Below are 21,462 nucleotides of genomic sequence, written 5' to 3' on the forward strand. Positions count from 1 at the left end.
TTATCACCATTATCTCATTATATGAACTCTTGAAAGTTTTTCTTTTGCTACTTTTTCATTCCTCTAAAGATACTTATTGAATATTTTGTCTGTGACATGCGCTCTTCCACGTGCTGATTTTAAACAAAAAGAAAACAAAAAAATAAAATAAGCAACCAAAAAAAGTTCACTCTTTTGGAGCTTAAATTCTAGTAGGGCATGAAAGATAAGAAGTAAGTGATATTGTATATTGGAAAATGATAACTGCTTGGAAAAATATATAATAATCAGGGAAGGAGTGTTAGCAGCAGTGAATCCACACAGGCCTGCAGCAACTCGATTCTTGCCTCCTTGGAGGAAAGAATTTGGCCGGGGGCACATAAGGCAGAGTGAGAGATCGAGGCAAGTTTTAGAGCAGGAATGAGAGTTCATTAAAATGTTTTAGAGCAGGAATGAAAGGAAGTAAAGTACACTTGTAAGAGGGCCAAGCAGGCGACTTGAGAGGATCAAGTGCGCTGTCTGACCGTTGACATGTGCCTGTATATATTGCTGTGGTTCCAGGGTTTGCATTTCTTCTTACCTGATTTTTCCTTGAGGCAGGCTGTCTGCATGAGCAGTGGCCTGCCAGCACTTGGGAGAGATCGCTTATGCAGTGTGTTTACTGAAGTTGTGCACATGCTCATTTGAGGCTTTTTTTTCCTTACCAGTTGAGTGATCCTAGAGGAAGGTCATATAACAGTTAAAGTCTGCCATTTTGCTTCTTAGTACACATGCTTGAGCCAGCTCACACAACTCTTGAAAACTTATCAAGAAGCTGCTGATGATCAGCTTCAGTTGTTTTCTATCTATTTAGGAGACTGCCTTTCCCTGGCACCAGCTGCGACCAGTTAAATTATTTTAGAGAGTTTAACAACTGCCTGACCATCATCTGATAGTCACCTGACATTGCTTGGGGGTTAAGAGGGTGACTTCCCCTGCCATCTCATGTCTGCCTAGCTACCTACTCAAACAGAGGAGAGGAAAAACCAAGGGATGAGGGTGACGGGAGAGAGTGTTGGATTTTTAAGTGGGATAACCTGGGAATACCTTATGAATATGGTGACATTTGAGCAAGGATTTCAAGGTCATTTAGGTGAGCCATGTGAATAGATACCTGAGAAAAGAGCATTCCAGGGCAGGGAAGAGCAAATAGAAAAGCTCTGGAGTAGGAATATACCTGACACTGTCAGGGGTTAGCAACAAGACCAGTGTGACTGAAATAGAAAAATCAAAGAGGATGGTAGTGGGAGATGAGATCAAAGACAAGGATGAGATCAAAGTGAGCCATATTGGGTGGGGTCTTCTAGGTCAAAGTAGTAATTTTGGCTTTGACTCTGAGTGAGCTGAGGAGCCAATTCATGTTAAGAACAAAGTAGTAACATTAGTTGCCTGATGTTGTAACAGGATCTGTCTGATATATTGAGAATAGACTTTAGACATAGGCAATGGTGGAAGCAGGGAGACCTTGTTAGGAGGTTGTTGTAATCCAGGTGAGAGAAGATGGTGTCTCAGTTGGTAAAAGTGCTGGTGGTGATATGTGAAAAATTAGAAATTAGCTATAAATTTGCCGACAGATTTGTAGAGGATGTTAGACAAACAGAGACTCTTGCTTTTTACTTTTCTTTCTTGCTAAATGCAAGTCATAATTTTTATTTAATGCAATATAAATAAAACCATTTGTAGCAGCCCTAAAGTTTCTCTTTTTAGCTTACTGGAGATTTTACTTTACTCTGCAGGTAATCCAGCATGTTGTAATTGAAATTACTGATGCTAAACAGAGTGGGAATTCTGATGCTAAACAGTCATTTTATTAGTTTAGACCAGGACTCAGCAAATTATGGCCCAGAGACCAAAGCTGACTCATTGCCTGTTTTTGTAAATAAAGTTTTATTCAAACACAGCCACACCTATTTATTTGCGTGTTATCTATGGCGGCTTTCTGCTGCAAAGGCAAAGGATCTTAGAGATCCATAGAGACTAAAATATTTACTATCTGGGCCTTTAATGAAAAAGTTTGCTGACCCTTGGTTTATACTGTTAAGAGTTGTGTAAAAATTTTCCTCTGATCTTTTTCCAGTCACTCAGAGTGTTTAACTTTGAAGAGAAAAATTAAAAGGTGACATGAAATGATAGTAGAGAGAACCAAGAGGTACTAACAAATACTAACATCAACTTCTTTCTCTATGTTAATTTACTCATTTGTTTGCTTTGCGTATTCACTTTCCTCCAGATCTCTGTAGTGATCTATGTTGGGAAACAAGTGCAGCTGACTAGCTTGAACAAAAAAAGTGTATTTTCTCAACAGTGAAAATTTACTATAGGAATGAATATTGGATTTTAAGAGACTGATTTTTGAATTGCACAACCTTGATAGAAAATAAAAGATGAGTACCAGCATCGATATGAGCATCAATCTTTATGAGGAATTTGGCATTCATCTTAAGACTTTGTGTAATCCAGTGAAGCAGTACTAATAAGACCTCCAATGTTGTTTGTTTTAACAGGTCTATAATGACGGATCTATACTACCTCAGTCAAACAGATGGAGCAGGTGATTGGCGGGAAAAAGAGGCCAAAGATCTGACAGAACTGGTCCAGCGGAGAATAACATATCTTCAGGTAAGAAGGTTGAGTTAAGAATAAATTTGAGTGAAAAAAAGAAGGATCATGATATAACTAAGAGTAATAATTTCAGTTAGTTTTTAGTCTTCCTGGCCCTTGCCTTTTGAAAATAAGTACTCACATATTTTACATATTTATTCAGAAAGACACTATGTTACTCCTTGAGTGGAATACAAAGATGGCTAAAACAAAGACCCTGTCCTAAAGGGAGCTACTTCTTACACACGTACACACACACACATGCAATACAATACAAATATAGCATGTTACATTTATAGGAGAGAAATAGATGAAATGCTTATTGGGGTTTTGAGTAAGGAGACATCAGGGACAGTTTTGTGGAGAATGTATTGTTTGAACTGAATTATAAAAGATAGTTAAATAGGATTTGGACACACAGAAATGAAGGAAAAGAATGTACCAGCTGGAGGTTATCATGTAAGCTGTGGCTTGTAACTGGGAAAGAACAGTACAGGAAAATATGATAAGTGTGGCAGTTCAGTTTGTCTGGAATTTTAGGTTGTGTGAAAGGAGGGATGGAAAATAAGTTGGAAAGGTAGGCTTGGAATTACAGATTACAGAGTTTGAGTTTTATCGTACATAAGCAGTAAGTGGTCACTGAAAGATTTTACTTGTTTTACAAATGGTACTGTAACAGAAAGTATTGGTAAACATCAAGTCTCAGCCCCTTTAAAATTAATTTCTCTTAACTTTTTGTGTTCTTTTCTAGTTCTTATTAATATGTACACACCGTCTTACATATTTGTAAGGAAATAATTTATTTTTGATTTTGTTTTTCTGCTTAATGTGCCATAAGCATTTTTCTATTTTGGAGTCACAACCTGCTTTTGAAAGGTTTTACATACAAAAGTGGTATGATGAGAGTGGTACTTAAGTGATATTAATCTGAAAGTAGTATTTTAGTTGAACTTGATTATTTGAAGAGACTAGAAGCAGGGAGACAAGATAAGAGGGCCATAGTGCAGGTAAGAAGTATTAAGGTATGTGGCAATTTGCATTGGAAGTGAAGAGACAAATTTGAGAGAGATTGGGAAGATAAAATTGATAGGCCTTTCCAAGTAGATGAAAGAACTGAAATGGCTGGGATAGTGGGAACATCCTTACCTGATAAGGCACTGAGAGAGAATCATTTTCAGGGGAAAACAATGAATCAGGAGAATCTTCAAATCTCAAAATGTTTGCAGTTGAAATGACCATGGAACATCCTCCACCCTCATCTTTTCTAATGCTGTGGATGGCATGCTATCTGTGTATGCTCTACTTTCCTTGTAAAGTTAAAGTGTTGTGTAAAAGCAAAATGACAGCCAGTAATGTGGTTCTATATATTTTAAGGTGCACATTTTTCTACACTTAAATAGGAAAAAATAGAAAATCAAGTGTTTAAAGAGATCATTAAAAACCAAACTGATCTTGGCATGCTATCTTGGTCTCATACCCACATGGCCATTCATCAGAGGTGTCTACAGAATGAGAAACACTTCACCTCCTGTAGGGAAGAGGTAATTATCTCCTATCAACTAGAACCTCACTCAGTGAACTATAAACGGCTGGTGGTGCAGAACTATCATCCTTATTTAAAATGGAAATAACTGTGGTTTCTGAGCTTCCTCCATTTCCTCATATTCATTAAATTTTCACCAACTACATCTGGTGATAGTTCTAAACTATGATCTGGTGATAGTTCAGCTACCTAAACTGTAACAAGTACCTGCCACCTGCTTTAGTTTCTTCCCCCCTCCCTTGGTTTTTAGGTGGCCAAGTGCTTTCACCTGTAGTGCTAATTTGATCCTCCATATGCCGATTTTTGTGGTTCCGTATTAGAGAATTTCATTTGCAAATCATGCTAATAATGTGAAGCTACACTGGCTTTTTAAAGTATAGCAAAATCTAGCACTTTACTTGGACCTTACCTTCAGTTTCAGATATTGCTATTTAACAAGTTGTTACTTTCATGCTTTTCCTCCTCCCCTCCCCCCGCATTGGGAGAAAAAGGTGATTTTAATATTCAAGGAGATGGGGACAATCTCAGTAGAGAAAAAGTGCTTTGGAAAAATATTTTTCTTTTTTTTCATAGGTTATTGGGGTACAGGTGGTATTTGATTACATTTCTTTAGTGGTGCTTTGTGAGATTTCTGTGTGCTCATCACCTGAGCAGTATACTCTGCACCCTATTTGTAGTCTTTCATCGCTCACTCCCCTCCCACCCATTCCTCCAAGTCCCCAAAGTCCATTTTATCATTCTTATGCCTTTGTGTGCTCATTAGCTTAGTTCCCACGTATCAGTGAGAACATATGGTGTTTGGTTTTCTATTCCTGAGTTACTTCACTTAGAATAATAGTCTCCAATCTCATCCAAGTCACTCCAAATGCCATTAATTCATTCCTTTTTATGGCTGAATAGTATTCCACTCTGCATATACATACACATATACCAGTTTCTTTATTCACTCGTTGGTTGACGGGCATTTGGGTTGGTTCCACAATTTTGCAATTGCGAACTGTGCTGCTATAAACATGCATGTGCAATTATCTTTTTTCATGTAACAACTCCTTTTACTGGGTAGATACCCAGTAGTGGGATTGCTGGATCAAATGATAGCTCTACTTTTAGTTCTTCAAGGAATCTCCACACTGTTTTCCCTAGTGGCTGTACTAATTACATTCCCACCAGCAGTGTAAAAATGTTCCCTGATCACCGCATCCAGGCCAACATCTACTGTTTTTTGATTTTTTTTGATAACAGCCATTCTTGCAGGAGTAAGGTGGTATTGCTCTGTGGTTTTGATTTGCATTTCCCTGATTATTAGCGATGTTGAGCATTTTTTTCATGTTTGTTGGCCATTTGTATATCTTCTTTTGAGAATTGTTTATTCATATCCTTAGCCCACTTTTTGATGGGATTTTTTTTTTCTTACTGGTTTGAGTTCTTTGTAGATTCTGTGTATTAGTCCTTTGTCAGATGTAAACTTTGCAAAGATTTTCTCCTGCTCTGTGGGTTGTGTGTTTACTCTGCTGACTGTTCCTTTTGCTGTGCAAAAGCTCTTTAGTTTAATTACATCAGAGCTATTTATCTTTGTTTTTATTGCATTTGCTTTTGGGTTCTTGGTTATGAAATCTTTGGCTATGCCAGTGTCTAAAAGGGTTCTTCCAGTGTTATCTTCTAGAATTTATATAGTTTCAGGTTTTAGCTAAGTCCTTATTCCATCTTGAGTTGATTTTTGTATAGGGTGAGAGATGAGGATCCAGTTTCATTCTCCTACATGTGGCTAGCCAGTTATCCCGGCACCATTTGTTGAAAAGGGTGTCCTTTCCCCACTTCTTTGCTTTGTTGAAGATCAGTTGGCTGTAAGCTTTTGGCTGTAAATAAATGTCTGGGTTCTGTATTCTGTTGCATTGGTCTATGTGCCTATTTTTATACCAGTACCATGCCGTTTTTGTGACTATGGCCAGATAGTATAGTTTGAAATCAGGTAGTGCGATACCTCCGGATTTATTCTTTTTGCTTAGTGTTGCTTTGGCCATGCGGACACTTTTTTGGTTCCATATGAATTTTAGAATTGTTTTTTGCTAATTCTGTGATGAATGATGGTGGTATTTTGATGGGGATTGCGTTGAATTTGTAGATTGCATTTAGCAATATGGTCATTTTCACAATGTTGATTCTACCCATCCATGAACATGGGATGAGTTTCCATTTGTTTGTGTCATCTATGATTTCTTTCAGCACTATTTTGTAGTTTTCCTTGTAGAGGTCTTTTGCCTCCTTGGTTCGGTATATTCCTAAGTTATTTTATTTTTATTTTTTGCGGCTATTGTAAAAGGGGTTGAGTTCTTGAATTGAATCTCTGCTTGGTCGCTGTTGGTATATAGAGAAGAGCTATTGATTTGGGTATGTTAATGTTGTTTCCGTAAACTTTACTGAATTCTTTATCAGTTTCTAGCAGCTTTTTGGAAGAGTCTTTAGGGTTTTCGAGGTGAACGATCATACTGTCAGCAACAGTTCGACTTCCTCTTTAATTATTTGGATGCCCTTTATTTCTTTCTCTTGTCTGATTGCTCTGGCTAGGACTTCCAGTACTGTGCCAAAGAGGAGTGGTGAGAGTGGGCATCCTTGTCTTATACTAGTTCTCAGAGGGAATGCTTTCAACTTTTGCCCATTTAGTATTAGGTTGGCTGTGGGTTTGTCATAGCTTTTATTACATTGTGGTATGTCCCTTGCATGCCAATTTTGCTGAGAGTTTTAATCATAAAGGGATGCTGGATTTCGTTGAATGCTTTTCCTGCATCTATTGAAATGGTCAAGTGATTTTTGTTTTCAATTCTGTTTATGTGCTGTATGACATGTATTGACTTGTGTATGTTAAACCATCCCTGCATCCCTGGTATGAAACCTACTTTGAACATGGTGGATTATCTTTTTGATATGTTTTTGGATTTGGTTAGCTAGTATTTTGTTAAGGATTGTAGTGTCTGTTTTCATCAGAGATATCAGTCTGTAGTTTTCTTTTTCAGTTATGTCCTTTCCGGTTTGGTATTAGGGTGATGCTGGCTTCATAGAATGAATTAGGGAGGGTTCCCTCTTTCTCTGTCTTGTAGACTAGTATCAAAAGGATTGGTACCAATTCTTCCTTTGAATGTCTTGTAGAATTCAGCTGTGAATCCATTTGGTCCTGGACTCTTTTTTTGTTGTTAACTTGTTTAATTACCATTTCAGTCTCGCTGCTTGTTATTATTCTGTTCAGGGTATCTAATTATTTCTGATTTAAGCTAGGAGGGTTGTATTTTTCCAGGAATTTATCCATCTCCTCTAGGTTTTCTAGTTTATATGCATAGAGGTGCTCATAGTAGCCTTGAATGATCTTTTGTATTTCTGTGGTGTCAGTTGTAATATCTCCTCTTTCGTTTCTTATTGAGGTTATTTGGATTTTTTTCTCTTCTTTTTTTGGCTAATCTTGCCAGTGAGCTATCAGTTTTATTTATCTCTTCAAAGAACCTGCTTTTTGTTTATCTTTTGTATTTTGTTTGTTTGTTTGTTTCAATGTCATTTAGTTTTGCTCTGATTTTGGTTATTTAGTTTTTTCTGCTGGGTTTGGGTTTGGTTGGTTCTTGTTTCTCTAGTTCCTTGAGATATGACGTTAGAATGTCAGTTTGTGCTCTTTCAGTCTTTTTGATGTGGGCGTTTAGGGCTATGAACTTTCCTCTTAGCACCACCTTTGCCATATCCCAGAGGTTATGATAGGATTTGTCGTTACTGTCTTTCAGTTCGAAGAATTTTTTAATTTCCATCTTGATTTTGTTTTTGGTCCAGTGCATTCAGGAGCAGGTAATTTAATTTTCATGTGTTTGCCTGGTTTTAAAGGTTCCAATTGGAGTTGATTTCTAGTTTATAGTAATATATAGCTCAGTTATGACAAGAAGTTTGGTCTCAATTTTAGTAACCTGTATATTGGTTTACTTGAGAGGACCAATTTCACAGGACATAATGGAAAATTAAAAAGGCACTTTGGGCAACTAGAGTTTAGTGGGACAAAGTCCATGGTTGTCAAAATCATTTTCTCTTCAGAGTTGAAGGCTGTATGGCATGGTTTACAAAGATTAAACTGATTAAAAGATTATAATAATCGGATTGAAGACAACCCCAAGTATGCTATTAGGCTCAAATAGAATGGATCAAGCAAATCTCCTAAGGACTTTAGCCTTTTACTACATATGTTTATCTAAAAAGTTTTTTCTCACAAAATGAACATATAATATTGGGTTGTATTAAATGCCATTTTGTCCTGGTCTTACTCTTGTGTTACATAAATCATAACATTGAGAAAATGCTATTGTTTCTATTTCTGTAGTTTCTGATGAAGTCCATTTTTAAAACTGCATGTTGCTGATATATGATCAATATGAGTCCACATTTTACCATAATGTAAGTCATTTTCCTAGACTTTTGGGTGATTTTACATGGAAAAGATTATCTTTAGAAAATTTATGTTGTGATTTCTCATCAACTTATGTTAAATAGGCACGATGAGTAAGATCTGTATACTTCAATGCCTTAGTTTTTTAACTTGTTTGGAGCAGTTGGAAGTTGGCAGTTCTCATGAAAAGTGCTGCTAGTTAGGGCAAATAGCTTCTGGGGAAGGATATCTCCCAGTTTAACTTGAAATTATCGGTCTTCTGGTATATAAAAATGGATTTTGTTTTCTGCGTAGCCCCAAAGTTGATATTTTAAGCAAAATTAAGCCCATTTCAGGTGAATAAAGTATGTAAAAAGAAACAACAGTAAAGATTTATTTATATTTATTTATTTATTTTGTGGAGATGGGATCTCCCTATTGTTGCTGTCTGCTTAGTCCCTAGTTCAGCTAGGTCTGAGTTCTTGTTCCACAACCAAGAAGAATGAGGCATGTGGACATGTGGAGAGTGAGTAGAGTAGGATTTATTAAGCAAAAGGAAAGCTCTTGGCAAAGAGAGGTGCCCTGAAAGCAGGTTGCCAGAAGCGGGACTGACTTCTGGGTCTTTTATGTGGCAGAAGCCAGTAAGTTGTCTGTGGGTTTTGCCCAAATAGGAGAGGCAAAGCTCCCTCCTAGGGGTGTTGCATCTGCACATGCTTGAGGTTGGCCAGAGTGACTCCATCTTGGTTATTACTCATGCGTGCCTAAGCCAAACTGACAGGTGGTAAAACCACAATGTTAATGTCATGTTAATGACATAATGAGCTCGGTCAAGTTAAGAACATTTAGGTTGATTTATTGCACCTGCGCCTAAGTTGGGACAGTTGTTTCTGAGCAACACCCTGGCACAAGGGGAAGTTCTTAACCACATTTCTTCCTGTTAGCTGCAGAAGCAGTGTAGGTGCTGTCCTACAGTTGTTCCTGTGAACATTGTCCTTCTCCCAAGACCCTCCCTCTCTGTCTACCTAACCAGCCCCAACTGCCTCCTCTCTCACTGTGTTGCCCATAGTGGTCTTAAACTCCTGAGCTCAAGCAATCCTCCTGCCTCGGCCTCCCAGTGTGTCAGAATCACAGGCATGAGCCACTGTGTCCGGCCAAAAAGAATTTTTGGTTTGCTTCCGTGTTTTGCTTGCATTGGTTTATGTTTTGAATAGGACTCTTACTGGAAATTGGTAGATTATTTTTCTTTTTTTTTTGAGAGAGAGAGGAAAAAAGGTATGAAAATGGAAAATAACTATTTCACTTTCTAAATGAAGATAGAGTTTTTTTTTTCCATTCAAAAATAAGTTTTATTGGTGAAATAGAAAACTCCAGTGACAGTATATGATCCTTTGGAAAAAGGGGAATGTTAATGCTGGGGATGCATTATTGAGGCTACTAAACATACATTTCAGCTTATGGCACCCCTCACTCTGACACAGGATTTTCTTGATCCCATTTTTCTTTGAGAGGACTAATTCATTAAGATAGATTTAAAGCCAGAATATAACTATAGACATTATTTATCTGCTTGTATACTGACTCTGAGATCAAATTAATCATCACATGTTTTTAGAGTTGTGAATTGTGTTCTACCAAGTAATTCAGATTGCATTTGTATTTCTGCCTAACCAGAATAAAGCCAGAAGTGGTAATATCTGTAACTTATTAGAAAAAGTTGTCAGCTTAACTACATTAAAATATTTGCTAAATATTTAATACAACTGGGATGGGCAGAAACTTTCAGAGCTTTTCCCTATTTGAAAGAAATTTTTAGTTTAAGAGGAGACCATCTAGGAAAAAGAAGACAGTTTCTCAGAACTAAAACCTAAGAGTATACTGAGAAAGAAAATACATTTTCCAAGATAAAAAAAAAAAAAAATGAACAACTTGACTAAGGACAGAACAAGAAGTGGTAGTGGATATGGTGGCATGGGTAGATTTCATGAAGTAACAGAGGGGATTGCTGTACTGGAAGCTGACTAAGGACATAGGCTGGTGATAGGAAGTAAAGAAAATTTATTGAAGGAAGTTTTCTGAGCATTATTAAAAACAACTTTATTTTGAATTCTTACAGATTTTACAGAGCCCTTGCTTGTGGGAGCTTAGGGTGCAATTGAATAGTTCATTGGTGCATTCATTCCTTAAGTATTTGAATGTGCTGGGCATTAGGTACATTGCTGGGGATATAGTCATAAATCAAATAGACATGGTGTCTGCCCTTAGGAAGTTTAAAGTCTAGTAACTTAAACTTCCTGAGAGTATTCCTGGATTGTCTTCAAATCCAGACACACACACACACACACACACTTTTGAAACTCCTTACAATTCTTGTTTTGATAAGTTATATTTCTGATCCTTTTTTTGGATCTTTCTGCTATTTCCCATATCTCTGGTACACTAAGTTTTCCTATGGGCTCCTTCATCATTCCCTTTTAGAAAACTTTTATTATGAAAAACTTTAACATATATAAAAATAAGAGCTGGTGGCCCCTTTTGTCCTCATCACCCAGCTTTCTGATCAGTTTTGTGTCATCTGTACTACCAGTGCTCCTTACCATCTCCAGGTTCATTTTGAAGCAAATCCCAGACATTTTATAATTTCATTTGTATTTATTTCAGTATGAATTTCTAAAAGATAGTTTTTCAAAACATAACCACATTCTATTTTACACCTAAGTACATTAAGAATCATTGTTTAAAATCATCAAATAACCAGTTGTTGATCAAGTTTCCCCAGCTGCCAAATACATTTTAATGTGCCATTTAAAAAATGATTATCAATCATCACAAGAGCAATTTGATTATAAGCTCTGCATATACTTTTTCTTCCTGGAATGGAAAAATGAGAGAAGTAAATGGTCAGAAGAAAAATGAGGGTGGCCTGACTTGAAATAAATAAAATAAAGCAATAAAGAAATAAATATAATAAATATAAGCAAATGATGATAGAATAACTTAGAAGAATGCAAAAATTAAAAGCAAAATTAAGATGAAGAAAAATAAAAGAACCAAACCAATGGATCTAAGAAGAAAAGAAAAAAATGCTACGTCATCTCAAGTGAAAAGGCAGATGGTAAATACTAGAGCCAATTTTATAAAATTATAGTTATCATACTGGTTTTTAAAATCATTTCTTAGTTGAATTTCTGCAGCTAACAGCTTCTATTTCTCTTAAGCGTTTACCATTCTTGGTCAAAATACACAATATTTTTGGAACATATTTTTAATGTAATTGTTGCGTATTGCCTTCCTAAATAATGATAATGTGAACTTAAACTCTTTATTGACCTTCATACAAAAGTAGAATCTGTCAACAGTATTCACTCATATTATTTTATTTAATTTGAAGATAAGAGCTTGGAAGAATAACATATCATATCTGTGTTCTCTAACATAATATTTCATTTAGCTTTGAAGAATTTCCCCCAAAACAAAGTGCTGCATTAGAGAATATTAACATAGAATGGATATAAATAAATGAGTTAATGAGTAAGTGAATTATCAGTGTAACACTAAGAGAACTGATATATTATGGTACCTTTGGTTCTGTGCTATACTCCAGAGCCTGGAACGGTGCCTACCATAATTATAAATACTCCATAAATATTTTTGTATGAATAAATTAAAAACCTAGCCTGAATTGACTATAGAAAAGAATTTAAAACAAAAGAAAAATAGAACCAGATGTTTAACACAAATAAGAAGGCTTACTGATGACTTAAATTCAAGGGTAATCTCTTTATTGTTTGGCAGTAGTTTCTTTTTCTTTTTTTCTTTTATAGCCTTATTGAAATATAGTTGACATATAATAAACTGCACATATTTAGAGTATACAATTCGTTAAGTTTTGACATGTACATACACCCATGAAACCATCACCACAATCAAGATAGTGAACTTATTCAATACTCTGAAGTGTGCTTATGTCCCTTTGTGTTTCTTCCACCACTCCCCACCTTCATCCCCAGGTTTAACACAGATCTGCTTTCTATCATTATAGATTAGTTTGTGTTTCATAGAATTGTATATAAATGGAGTCATATAGTATGTACTATTGTGTCTGGCTTCTTTTACTCAGCATAATTATTTTGACATCTATAGTGTATGTGTTAATAATTTGTTATTCTTAATTACTGACTGGTATTCTATTATATGGTTATGCCAAAATTTATTTATGTGCCTGTTGATGAACACTTGGTTGTTTCCACTTTGGGGCTGTTATAAATAAACTGTTGTGAATATTTATGTACAACTCTTTCTGTGAGCATATACTTCCATTTTTCTTGGGTAAATACCTAGGAGTGGAATGACTGGGTCATATAACAGTGTAGGTTTAACTTTTTAAGAAACTGAACTGTTTTCAAAAGTGATTATACCATTTTATATTTTCAACCAGCATTGTTTGAGAGTTTTAGTTCTCATACACCCTCAGTAACACTTGGTATGGTTATCTTTTAAATTTTAGCTATTTTGGTGTATGTGTAGGGGTATGTCATGGTTTTTTGTGTGTGTATGTGGTTGTTTTTTTCATTTCCCTGTAAGTATTGTTGAATATCTCTTCATATGCATATTTTCATTGGCATATCGTCTTTGGTGAAATGTCTGCTTAAATCTTCTGCCTATTTTTTAATTGGGATGTTTGCTTTCTTATGGAGTTAAGGTTCTTTATATGTATTCTAGATATGAGTCCTTTGTCTGATCCGTGTTTTGGAAATTTTTGTTTGGAAATTCTAGTTTGCAGCTTGCCTTTTAATTTTCTTAACAGTGCCTTTTGAAGGGCAAAAGTTTTTAATTTTGACAAAGTCCAGTTTATTAAATTTTTAATTTATGCTTTTGTATTTTGTATTTACGAAATTTTTATGAAGCCTAAGGTGACTAGAATTTTTTTCTGGTTTCTTCTGGGAATTTTATAATTTTAGCTCTTACATTTAGGACTATGATCCATTTTGAAGAAGGACGTAAGCTAAAAGTTGAGGTTCATTTTTTTGCATATAGCTATTCAATTGATCTAGAATCATTTTTTCAAAGATTATCTCTTTCCTATTAATTGCTTTAGAACTTTTATCAAAAATCAACTGACTGCCGGGCGCAGTGGCTTATGCCTGTAATCCCAGCATTTTGGGAGTCCAAAGTGGGCAGATCACTTGAGGCCAGGAGTTCAAGACCAGCCCGGCCAACATGGTAAAACCCCATTTCTACTAAAAACACAAAAATTAGCCAGGCATGGTGGTGCACACCTATAATCCTAGCTACTTGGGAGGCTGAGGCGGGAGAATCCCTTGAACCCAGGAGGCGGAGGCTGCCGTGAGCCAAGATGGTGCCACTGTACTCCAGCCTGGGTGACGGAGTGAGACTCTGTCTCTAAATAAATAAATAAATAAATTGACCATACATGTGTGTCTATCTTTCTGTTAGTACCACACTGTCTTGGTTACTGGCTTTGTAGTAAGTGTTTCAACTAGGTAGTGTGATTTATCCTTCTTTTTTTGAAATGTTATTCGTTATATGTTCTTTCCTTTTCATTTAAATTTTAGAATCAACTTGTCTGAGTGTTGCTAGCACATAGAAATGCAATTGATTTTTTGTATATTGATCTTGCATCTTGCCACTTTGCCAAACTCACTTGGTGCTTTTTTGTAGATTTCATCAGAATTTCTACATAAAGTTTCATGTCATCTACAAATAGATACACTTACTTCTTCATTTCCAATACAGATTCCAGTTGGCAGTAGTCTCTTTGAGTCATTAATCTTAATTAAATAGTACAATTTACTATTAGGATAACTTACAGTAAGCCACAAATTAATTCGTCCTTCATTTAAAACTAAAATCCTTACCAAAGTCCAAATTTCAGCTTTTAGGTTTTCTTAGCAAGAGTTTTAAAACATTTTGAGATTCCTAATGGTAATGAAGGAATTTTTTAAATTCCTGAGAGTACACGCACTAAACTGCCAGCATTTTGACATTTTTCAGTTTACATATTTTTTTATATTCAAATTCTCCTAATTATCAATAATAAAAGGCTTTCACAACATCATTCCTTATTAAGAGTATATAAGGGAATACATATTTAGGTAATTAACATCTGTGACCTGGAAATAAAATTAATAGATTCCAGCAGGGCACGTCGGCTCACGCCTGTAATCCCAGCACTTTGGAAGGCTGAGGCAGGGGGATCACAAGGTCAGGAAATCGAAACCATCCTGGCTAACACGGTGAAACTCCGTCTCTACTAAAAATACAAAAAATTAGCTGGGCGTGGTGGCAGGCGCCTGTAGTCCCAGCTACTCGGGAGGCTGAGGCAGGAGAATGGCGTGAACCCGGGAGGCGGAGCTTACAATGAGCCAAGATCGCGCCACTGCACTCCAGCCTGGGCGACAGAGCGAGACTCCGTCTTAAAGAAATAAATAAATAAAATAAAACAGATTCCATTATAGATGCTACTCCCTAACTCATTTAATCTTTGAGAGTATCAACACCTAGTAGAAGAGAGGTTTTATCCTTTCAACTTTCTTGAATATACATTGAACTTAAATTATAATTTATTTAACCTAGGTGTATCAGCCCAATGTGTACTTGTTTTAAAGTTATTTCTAAAGTAATTTTCTCTTTCTAGAAATACGCCTCATTTTTTTCAAGAAATGGCGGGTTTCGCTATAGTTCGACTCTGACCTAAGTCACAATACAGATCCAAAAACAATTTTCCAAATCTTAAAGCAGGTCTGATTTCCACATATAAGTAGAGTAATAATGGGAGTTCTGATTTAACTACCAAGTCTCAAGATGAAAGTTCTTCTTCCACAATCCTGGTATGAGTTCCAGGGAAGCAAGAATTGTGGAGTAGCAAGATGCCTATAAGGGGAATATGTAGGCTCTTGAGCAGAGGCAGATTCAGGTTTGGGGGATACACCTGAAACCTATTCAACTTCTGGTGCTGTCTTTATAAAAAGGAATGCAAAATATTAAATGTTTACAATTATTATTCATTGTATTTTTTTGTGTGTGTGAGATGGAGTCTCACTCTGCCCCCGTCTGGAGTGCAGTGTTGCGATCTCTGCTCACTGCAAGCTCCGCCTCCCGGGTTCAAGCCGTTCTCCTGCCTCAACCTCCCAAGTAGCTGGGACTACAGGTGCCCGCCACCGCCTCCCGGGTTCACGCCATTCTCCTGCATCAGCCTCCCGAGTAGCTGGGACTACAGACGCCCGCCACCACACCTGGCTAATTTTTTTGTATTTTTTAGTAGAGATAGGGTTTCATCATGTTAGCCAGGATGGTCTCGATCTTCTGACCTCGTGATGCCCCCGCCTCTGCCTCCCAAGGTGCTGGGATTACAAGCGTGAGCCACCGCGCCTGGCCAGTTATATTCTTTAATGTCATCACAAACACTGAATTAGCAATAGTGAACCACTATTCTAGGGGAAATACAGAGTTAGGTTCCTGTGAGATCAGCATTTTCATCAGCTGATTAACATATATCACCTTGTTTTATGTGTGTTTCTATTTAAAGAAACCTTATTTAATTTATATTGTTGATTCCTTAACATTGATAATTCATATGCGAACAAAGCTTATCCAACATACATACTTTCTCTGTAAAGCACACACAGCTTTCTTGCCCTTAGGAACACTGGACAGCACTTCACTACTGTGTTTGGGGGCCATTTTCCACAGTGAAACCACTGGGAAAAAAAGCACAAAAATGGGAAAAACAGCACTAAATATACTGCAGAAAGGACATTTGTTTATTGTAAGAGATTTGAAACAAGAAGGCAGAAAGTCACCTTGGCTGAAATTATGTGCCTTGGAGAACTCAAAATTTTCATTGCATTTGTCCATGAATGACCGTGAAAGCACCACGAGTATTGATTTGGGCATTACAAATAAATTTTAGTAGGTAAATTCACATGGAATCTGTGAATAGTGAGGATTGACTCCACGTTGAAAAAAGAACTAACAAATTACAATTGTGTAAAGCTGACAAATGCCACAAATACTAAACCCCAGAAAAATAATTTTTTAATTAACTGCTTGATACTCTTTATAATACTGTTTTCCCTTACATTTCTTAGCTGCATACCCTTTGTTTGTATGACAGTGATCTGTAATGTTTCCTGAAAAGAGAATTGAGAATGATTTTGTAATATTAATATTGTCTATAAAGAGAATGGAAAATCTGAATAGATTTTTTTCTCTAGCATGGTTGATTTAAAATGTTTTAAAGTTATTAATATTTGTGGTACGTAAACATTTGCAACTTCACATACATACATACTTCATATTTGTAGTACTGCTACAAGCTTGTGCCTTATAGACAGAAGAATTCAGATAATTTTATTTTATGTGATTCTCATCAGAAAAGGAAAAAATGGTTCATATAATTGCTTATGCTACATTTTTAATTGTGTACACTACAGTTTCAAGACTATTAGTGATGGAAGAGAACTTCTGTTTTGACTAGGCATCATTGAGAAATGCCTTCTTCATTTCTGTTAGTACTTTGTACTTGTCATGCTAGGAACCATGGGACACGTTGATATCACAGTGCATTCTCTTACCCTGTACCTATTTATGTCACAAAAATATCTGTCCACAAAAGCAACTGTGAACTACATAAATATATCTCTAAATCCAAACTAAATAATTCCCAGCTTAATTTCTCCATCACAGGATCCCAGAAATGCAGATGGCCACTTTGTTTGCTACCCAACACTAATACCAACCCTGGGAAAGTGAGATGGCACCGAATTCTGAGAGACAGATATCTTATTTAACTTAACTCTTTTAACTCATGTTGGTGAAATTTTACAAAAACACATCCAGGTAACATAGCACAAGCCTCTCCCAGGGACTTTGAAGGGATCTGTGCAAGCAAGGGTCCCTTAAGCTTACATTTCAGCAAATCTACTCCTAAGGAAGCTCTTCTCATTGAACTAGGAGGGCACCCCAAGTTCCTAAGGGATTCTCAGTCCTGCTTCCAAGATAGGAGATTCTTGAGAAACCAACATTAAGAAACCTGAAATACAGAAAGATATACTGCAAAATTAGATGAAAAGTAATAGATGCTGACCCTTTAAGACTGAGTGAGTTCTGTCTCTAATACACGGATATGAGAGAATGTCCAGATTGCCTCTAGTTAAAATTTTGTTTTAATTTAATATTAGAACAGCAGCTTTCCATTAAAAAGTGCTAGCCTCTGACTAGGACTCACTTGCCATCTCTCCTTAGAGCCTGCAACGCTTTCTCAAATTGACCAGCCTACAATTGTGTATCAACTGCTTGTTTACTAACTGCCAAGAACCTTTGTGTAAGTCAGCCATACCCTAGGTGTGAGTCTTGGTGATGGCAGACCGTAACTGAGCAGCCTTTCCAGTGACTTTTTTTTTTTGGTCTCTGTTCAGTAACCTTCATTGCCTCCTCTTCCTCTACCCCTCCCCTCTGATTGCTTAGCTAAGGATAGATTACCAAATGAGAATCCAAGATCAGGTAAGTCGTAGATATGGCTCATTGATAAGTCATATATGCATACAATTACATATCTTTGCAATCAATTAAAACATATGGATATGCTCTGACCCTGAAAAATGAACATGATAGTTCTCACACATTAAATATTGTTCTGTGGTAGGTTGTCTAAAAAAGTATTTGGATGTTTGTGTACTTGGATTATGCAAATTCATGTATCATAAATTTGACCTATCTAAACCTAAAATACCAATTGTGATAAAAAATTTTAACAGGAGTGATGTATGTGATTTGCATAGCTTATGTCACTTGACCTCTCTGTGAAAGGTTTGCACATTTCTATAGAAAATGTCATTACAGTGATCTTATACTAGGCTCAAGGCTTAGGTCAATGGTATTCAATAGATGATAAAATACCCAGATAACTCAAGGTCTTATTAAAGTCCTTTGATTGTGATAGGGAGCAGGTGTTTCTTCTTGTTCCTCTAGTACGTTAAAGTACATTAAAGGAAGCTATGAGATTGAAGAACATTTGTAAGCTGCCATTTCTGAGCACTTTCTGTATGCTTAGTACTAATGCAAAGTAACTCTTATGATGCAGGTGTTGTAATGTTCAATGTGCAGGAGAGTAAATTGAGACTTAGAGAGGTTTGTATTTATCTTTGTCTTTAATGATAGTATGAGAGGTGATTCTTCTTTCTCTAGATTATAAAAACTTGAACTTAATAGTGATAGAATGTAGAATTATGTGCTAAGTAGATTAAAACTCTGATAATCAGAGGTATGGGTAAAAAGCCTGACATTTTACAGTTGAAATATTAAACACATCCTAACCTGTCCATTACATCTATGGGACATCTTCTTTCCAGCTTGTAGGAAATGAGTAATAGTTGCTCTTAAATTTTGTTCCATGTATAGTAGAAGTATCCTGGAAGATTCAAAATATATTTATGGACTAAGTAAATGTTGTCAGGAAAATGTCAGTTTTAGCAGATCAGACATTAGGAAAATATTGCTACTAGTATGAATAGAAAGTAATGTGGACATTGGAGAATTTCCTTAGGTTTACTGAGGACCTAAATCTATGTGTCTCATTAAACGTAAAAAAAAAAAAAAAAAAAAGAAGTCTCAGAAGTTATATTAAAGCAAAATACAAAATGGAACAAGACCCTGGGGCTTTGCTTAGGGAGCATATATTTCTGCCCACTTTGTTGGAGGTTGCTTTTCCTTTTTGCCACCATGTTTTTACGGATTTTATTGGCCTAAAAGAGGTCAGCAAACTACTACCCTTAGGCCAAATCCACCCAACTGTTTTTGTACATAAAGTTTTGTTGGAGCATAACTATGCTCATTTGTTTATATATCACCTACTTTCAGGCTATAGTTGCAAAGTTGAATAATTTTTACAGAAAATGTACAGCCTGCAAAGCCAAAGATATTTACTGTCTCCTCCTTTACAGAAGAACTTTACTGACCATGGCCTAGACAGTGATGAAAATAATTCTTAAATGTTTTTCCTCCTATTTTCCTTTTCTTCCTCTTCCTGTTCCTTCTATTCCTTTAGCTATATATGAACTCTTGTCGGTATTCCAGGTGTCAGCTTTCCGAGCATATGCCTTTGTCTGCCTCCTGTTGAGGTTCCCACCTCCAACAGTTATTTTTTTCCATTTTTGAGGCTAAGGATTTTTACTCGTTAGAGTGACAGGACTAGATAGCAGGAGTTATGTAAGTACTCAAGAGTATACCCCTTGCTATGTTACAGATTGACCACCATTTTGTTTGCCTTTTGAAGAGCACAGTGATATATATTTTTTTGAGATGGAGTCTCGCTCTGTCACCCAGGCGGGAGTGCAGTGGCGCGATCTTGGCTCACTGCAAGCTCTGCCTTCTGGGTTCATGCCATTCTCCTGCCTCAGCCTCCCAAGTAGCTGGGGCTACAGGCGACCGCCACCATGCCCGGCTAATTTTTTGTATTTTTAGTAGAGACGGAGTTTCACCGTGTTAGCCAGGATGGTCTCGATCTCCTGACCTTGTGATCTGCCCACCTTGGCCTCCCAAAGTGCTGGGATTACAGGCGTGAGCCACCGCACCCAGCCCACAGTGATCTTCTTAAAATGTAGTAGTGTTACCGATGATAAAGATTTCAAATGTGTACAATGATGTCTTTTTAAATATTGGGACCAAATCCCAAATTATTCTGACTAATATCAGGTTCCACAAGAGGGAATTTGAAGCATCTCTGCTAATGAAATCAGTTTTCATTTTAATTTATCTTTGATTTTTTTGCATGTTGGAGGTGAGGAGGGAATTAGGGTAACACTTTTCATTTAGTTCTTAATTTTCTTCTGTTCTACTCTACAATAAAGTTCTAATGGTATATTGGAGCTATTATGGTCATGCTATTGTGTCCGGAATTGGTGGGTTCTTGGTCTCACTGACTTAAAGAATGAAGCCATGGACGCTCGTGCTGAGTGTTACAGTCCTTAAAGATGCTGTTCCTAAAGATTGTTCCTTCAGACGTTCAGATGTGTTTGGAGCTTCTTCCTTCTGGTGGGTTCATGGTCTCGCTGTCAGGAGTGAAGTTGCAGACCTTTGCGGTGAGTGTTACAGCTCTTAAAAGGGGTGCATCTGGAGTTGTTCGTTCTTCCCGGTGGGTTCGTGGTCTCGCTGGCAGGAGTGAAGCTGCAGACCTTCGTGGTAAGTGTCAGGGCTCATAAAGGTTGCGTGGACCCAAAGAGTGACTGGCAGCAAGGTTTATTGCAAAGGGCGAAAGAACAAACCTTCTACAGCGTGGAAGGGGTCCCAAATGGGTTGCCACTTCTTGCTCCGGCAGCCTGCTTTTATTCCCTTATCTGACCCCACCCACATCCTACTGATTGGTCCATTTTACAGAGAGCTGATTGGTCCATTTTACAGAGAGCTGATTGGTCTGTTTTGACAGAGTGCTGATTGGTGCGTTTACAATCCTTGAGCTAGACACTGAGTGCTGGACAGAAAAGTTCTCCAAGTCCCCACTAGGTTAGCTAGATACAGAGTACCAATTGGTGTATTTACAAACCTTGAGCTAGACACAGAGTACTGATTGGTGTATTTACAAACCCTGAGGTAGACACAGAGTACTGATTGGTGTGTTTACAATCCTTGAGCTAGACAGAGTGCTAGATGGAAAAGTTCTCCAAGTCCGCACTAGGTTAGCTAGATACAGAGTACCAATTGGTGTATTTACAAACCTTGAGCTAGACACAGAGTGCTGATTGGTGCGTTCACAATTCTTGAGCTAGACACAGAGTACTGATTGGTGTATTTATAAACCCTGAGCTAGACACAGAGTGCTGATTGGTGCGTTTACAATTCTTGAGCTAGACACAGAGTACTGATTGGTGTATTTACAAACCCTGAGCTAGACACA

The 21,462-nt window shown here is 37.0% G+C and overlaps 1 protein-coding gene across 22 annotated transcripts in view; it reads left to right on the forward strand.

Moving 5' to 3' along the window:
- Nucleotides 1–21,462, forward strand: part of FUT8 (fucosyltransferase 8) — a 342,625-nt gene that overhangs the window by 233,540 nt on the left and 87,623 nt on the right. For all 22 annotated transcript variants that reach the window (XM_065548940.2, XM_065548937.2, XM_073997544.1 and 19 more), the window contains one exon: nucleotides 2,523–2,637. In XM_065548940.2, coding sequence (XP_065405012.1) covers nucleotides 2,523–2,637 — 115 coding nt within the window. The remainder of the gene's footprint in view (nucleotides 1–2,522; nucleotides 2,638–21,462) is intronic.

This window comes from Macaca fascicularis, chromosome 7, assembly GCF_037993035.2.
Source record: "Macaca fascicularis isolate 582-1 chromosome 7, T2T-MFA8v1.1".
Classification (NCBI taxonomy): domain Eukaryota; kingdom Metazoa; phylum Chordata; class Mammalia; order Primates; family Cercopithecidae; genus Macaca; species Macaca fascicularis.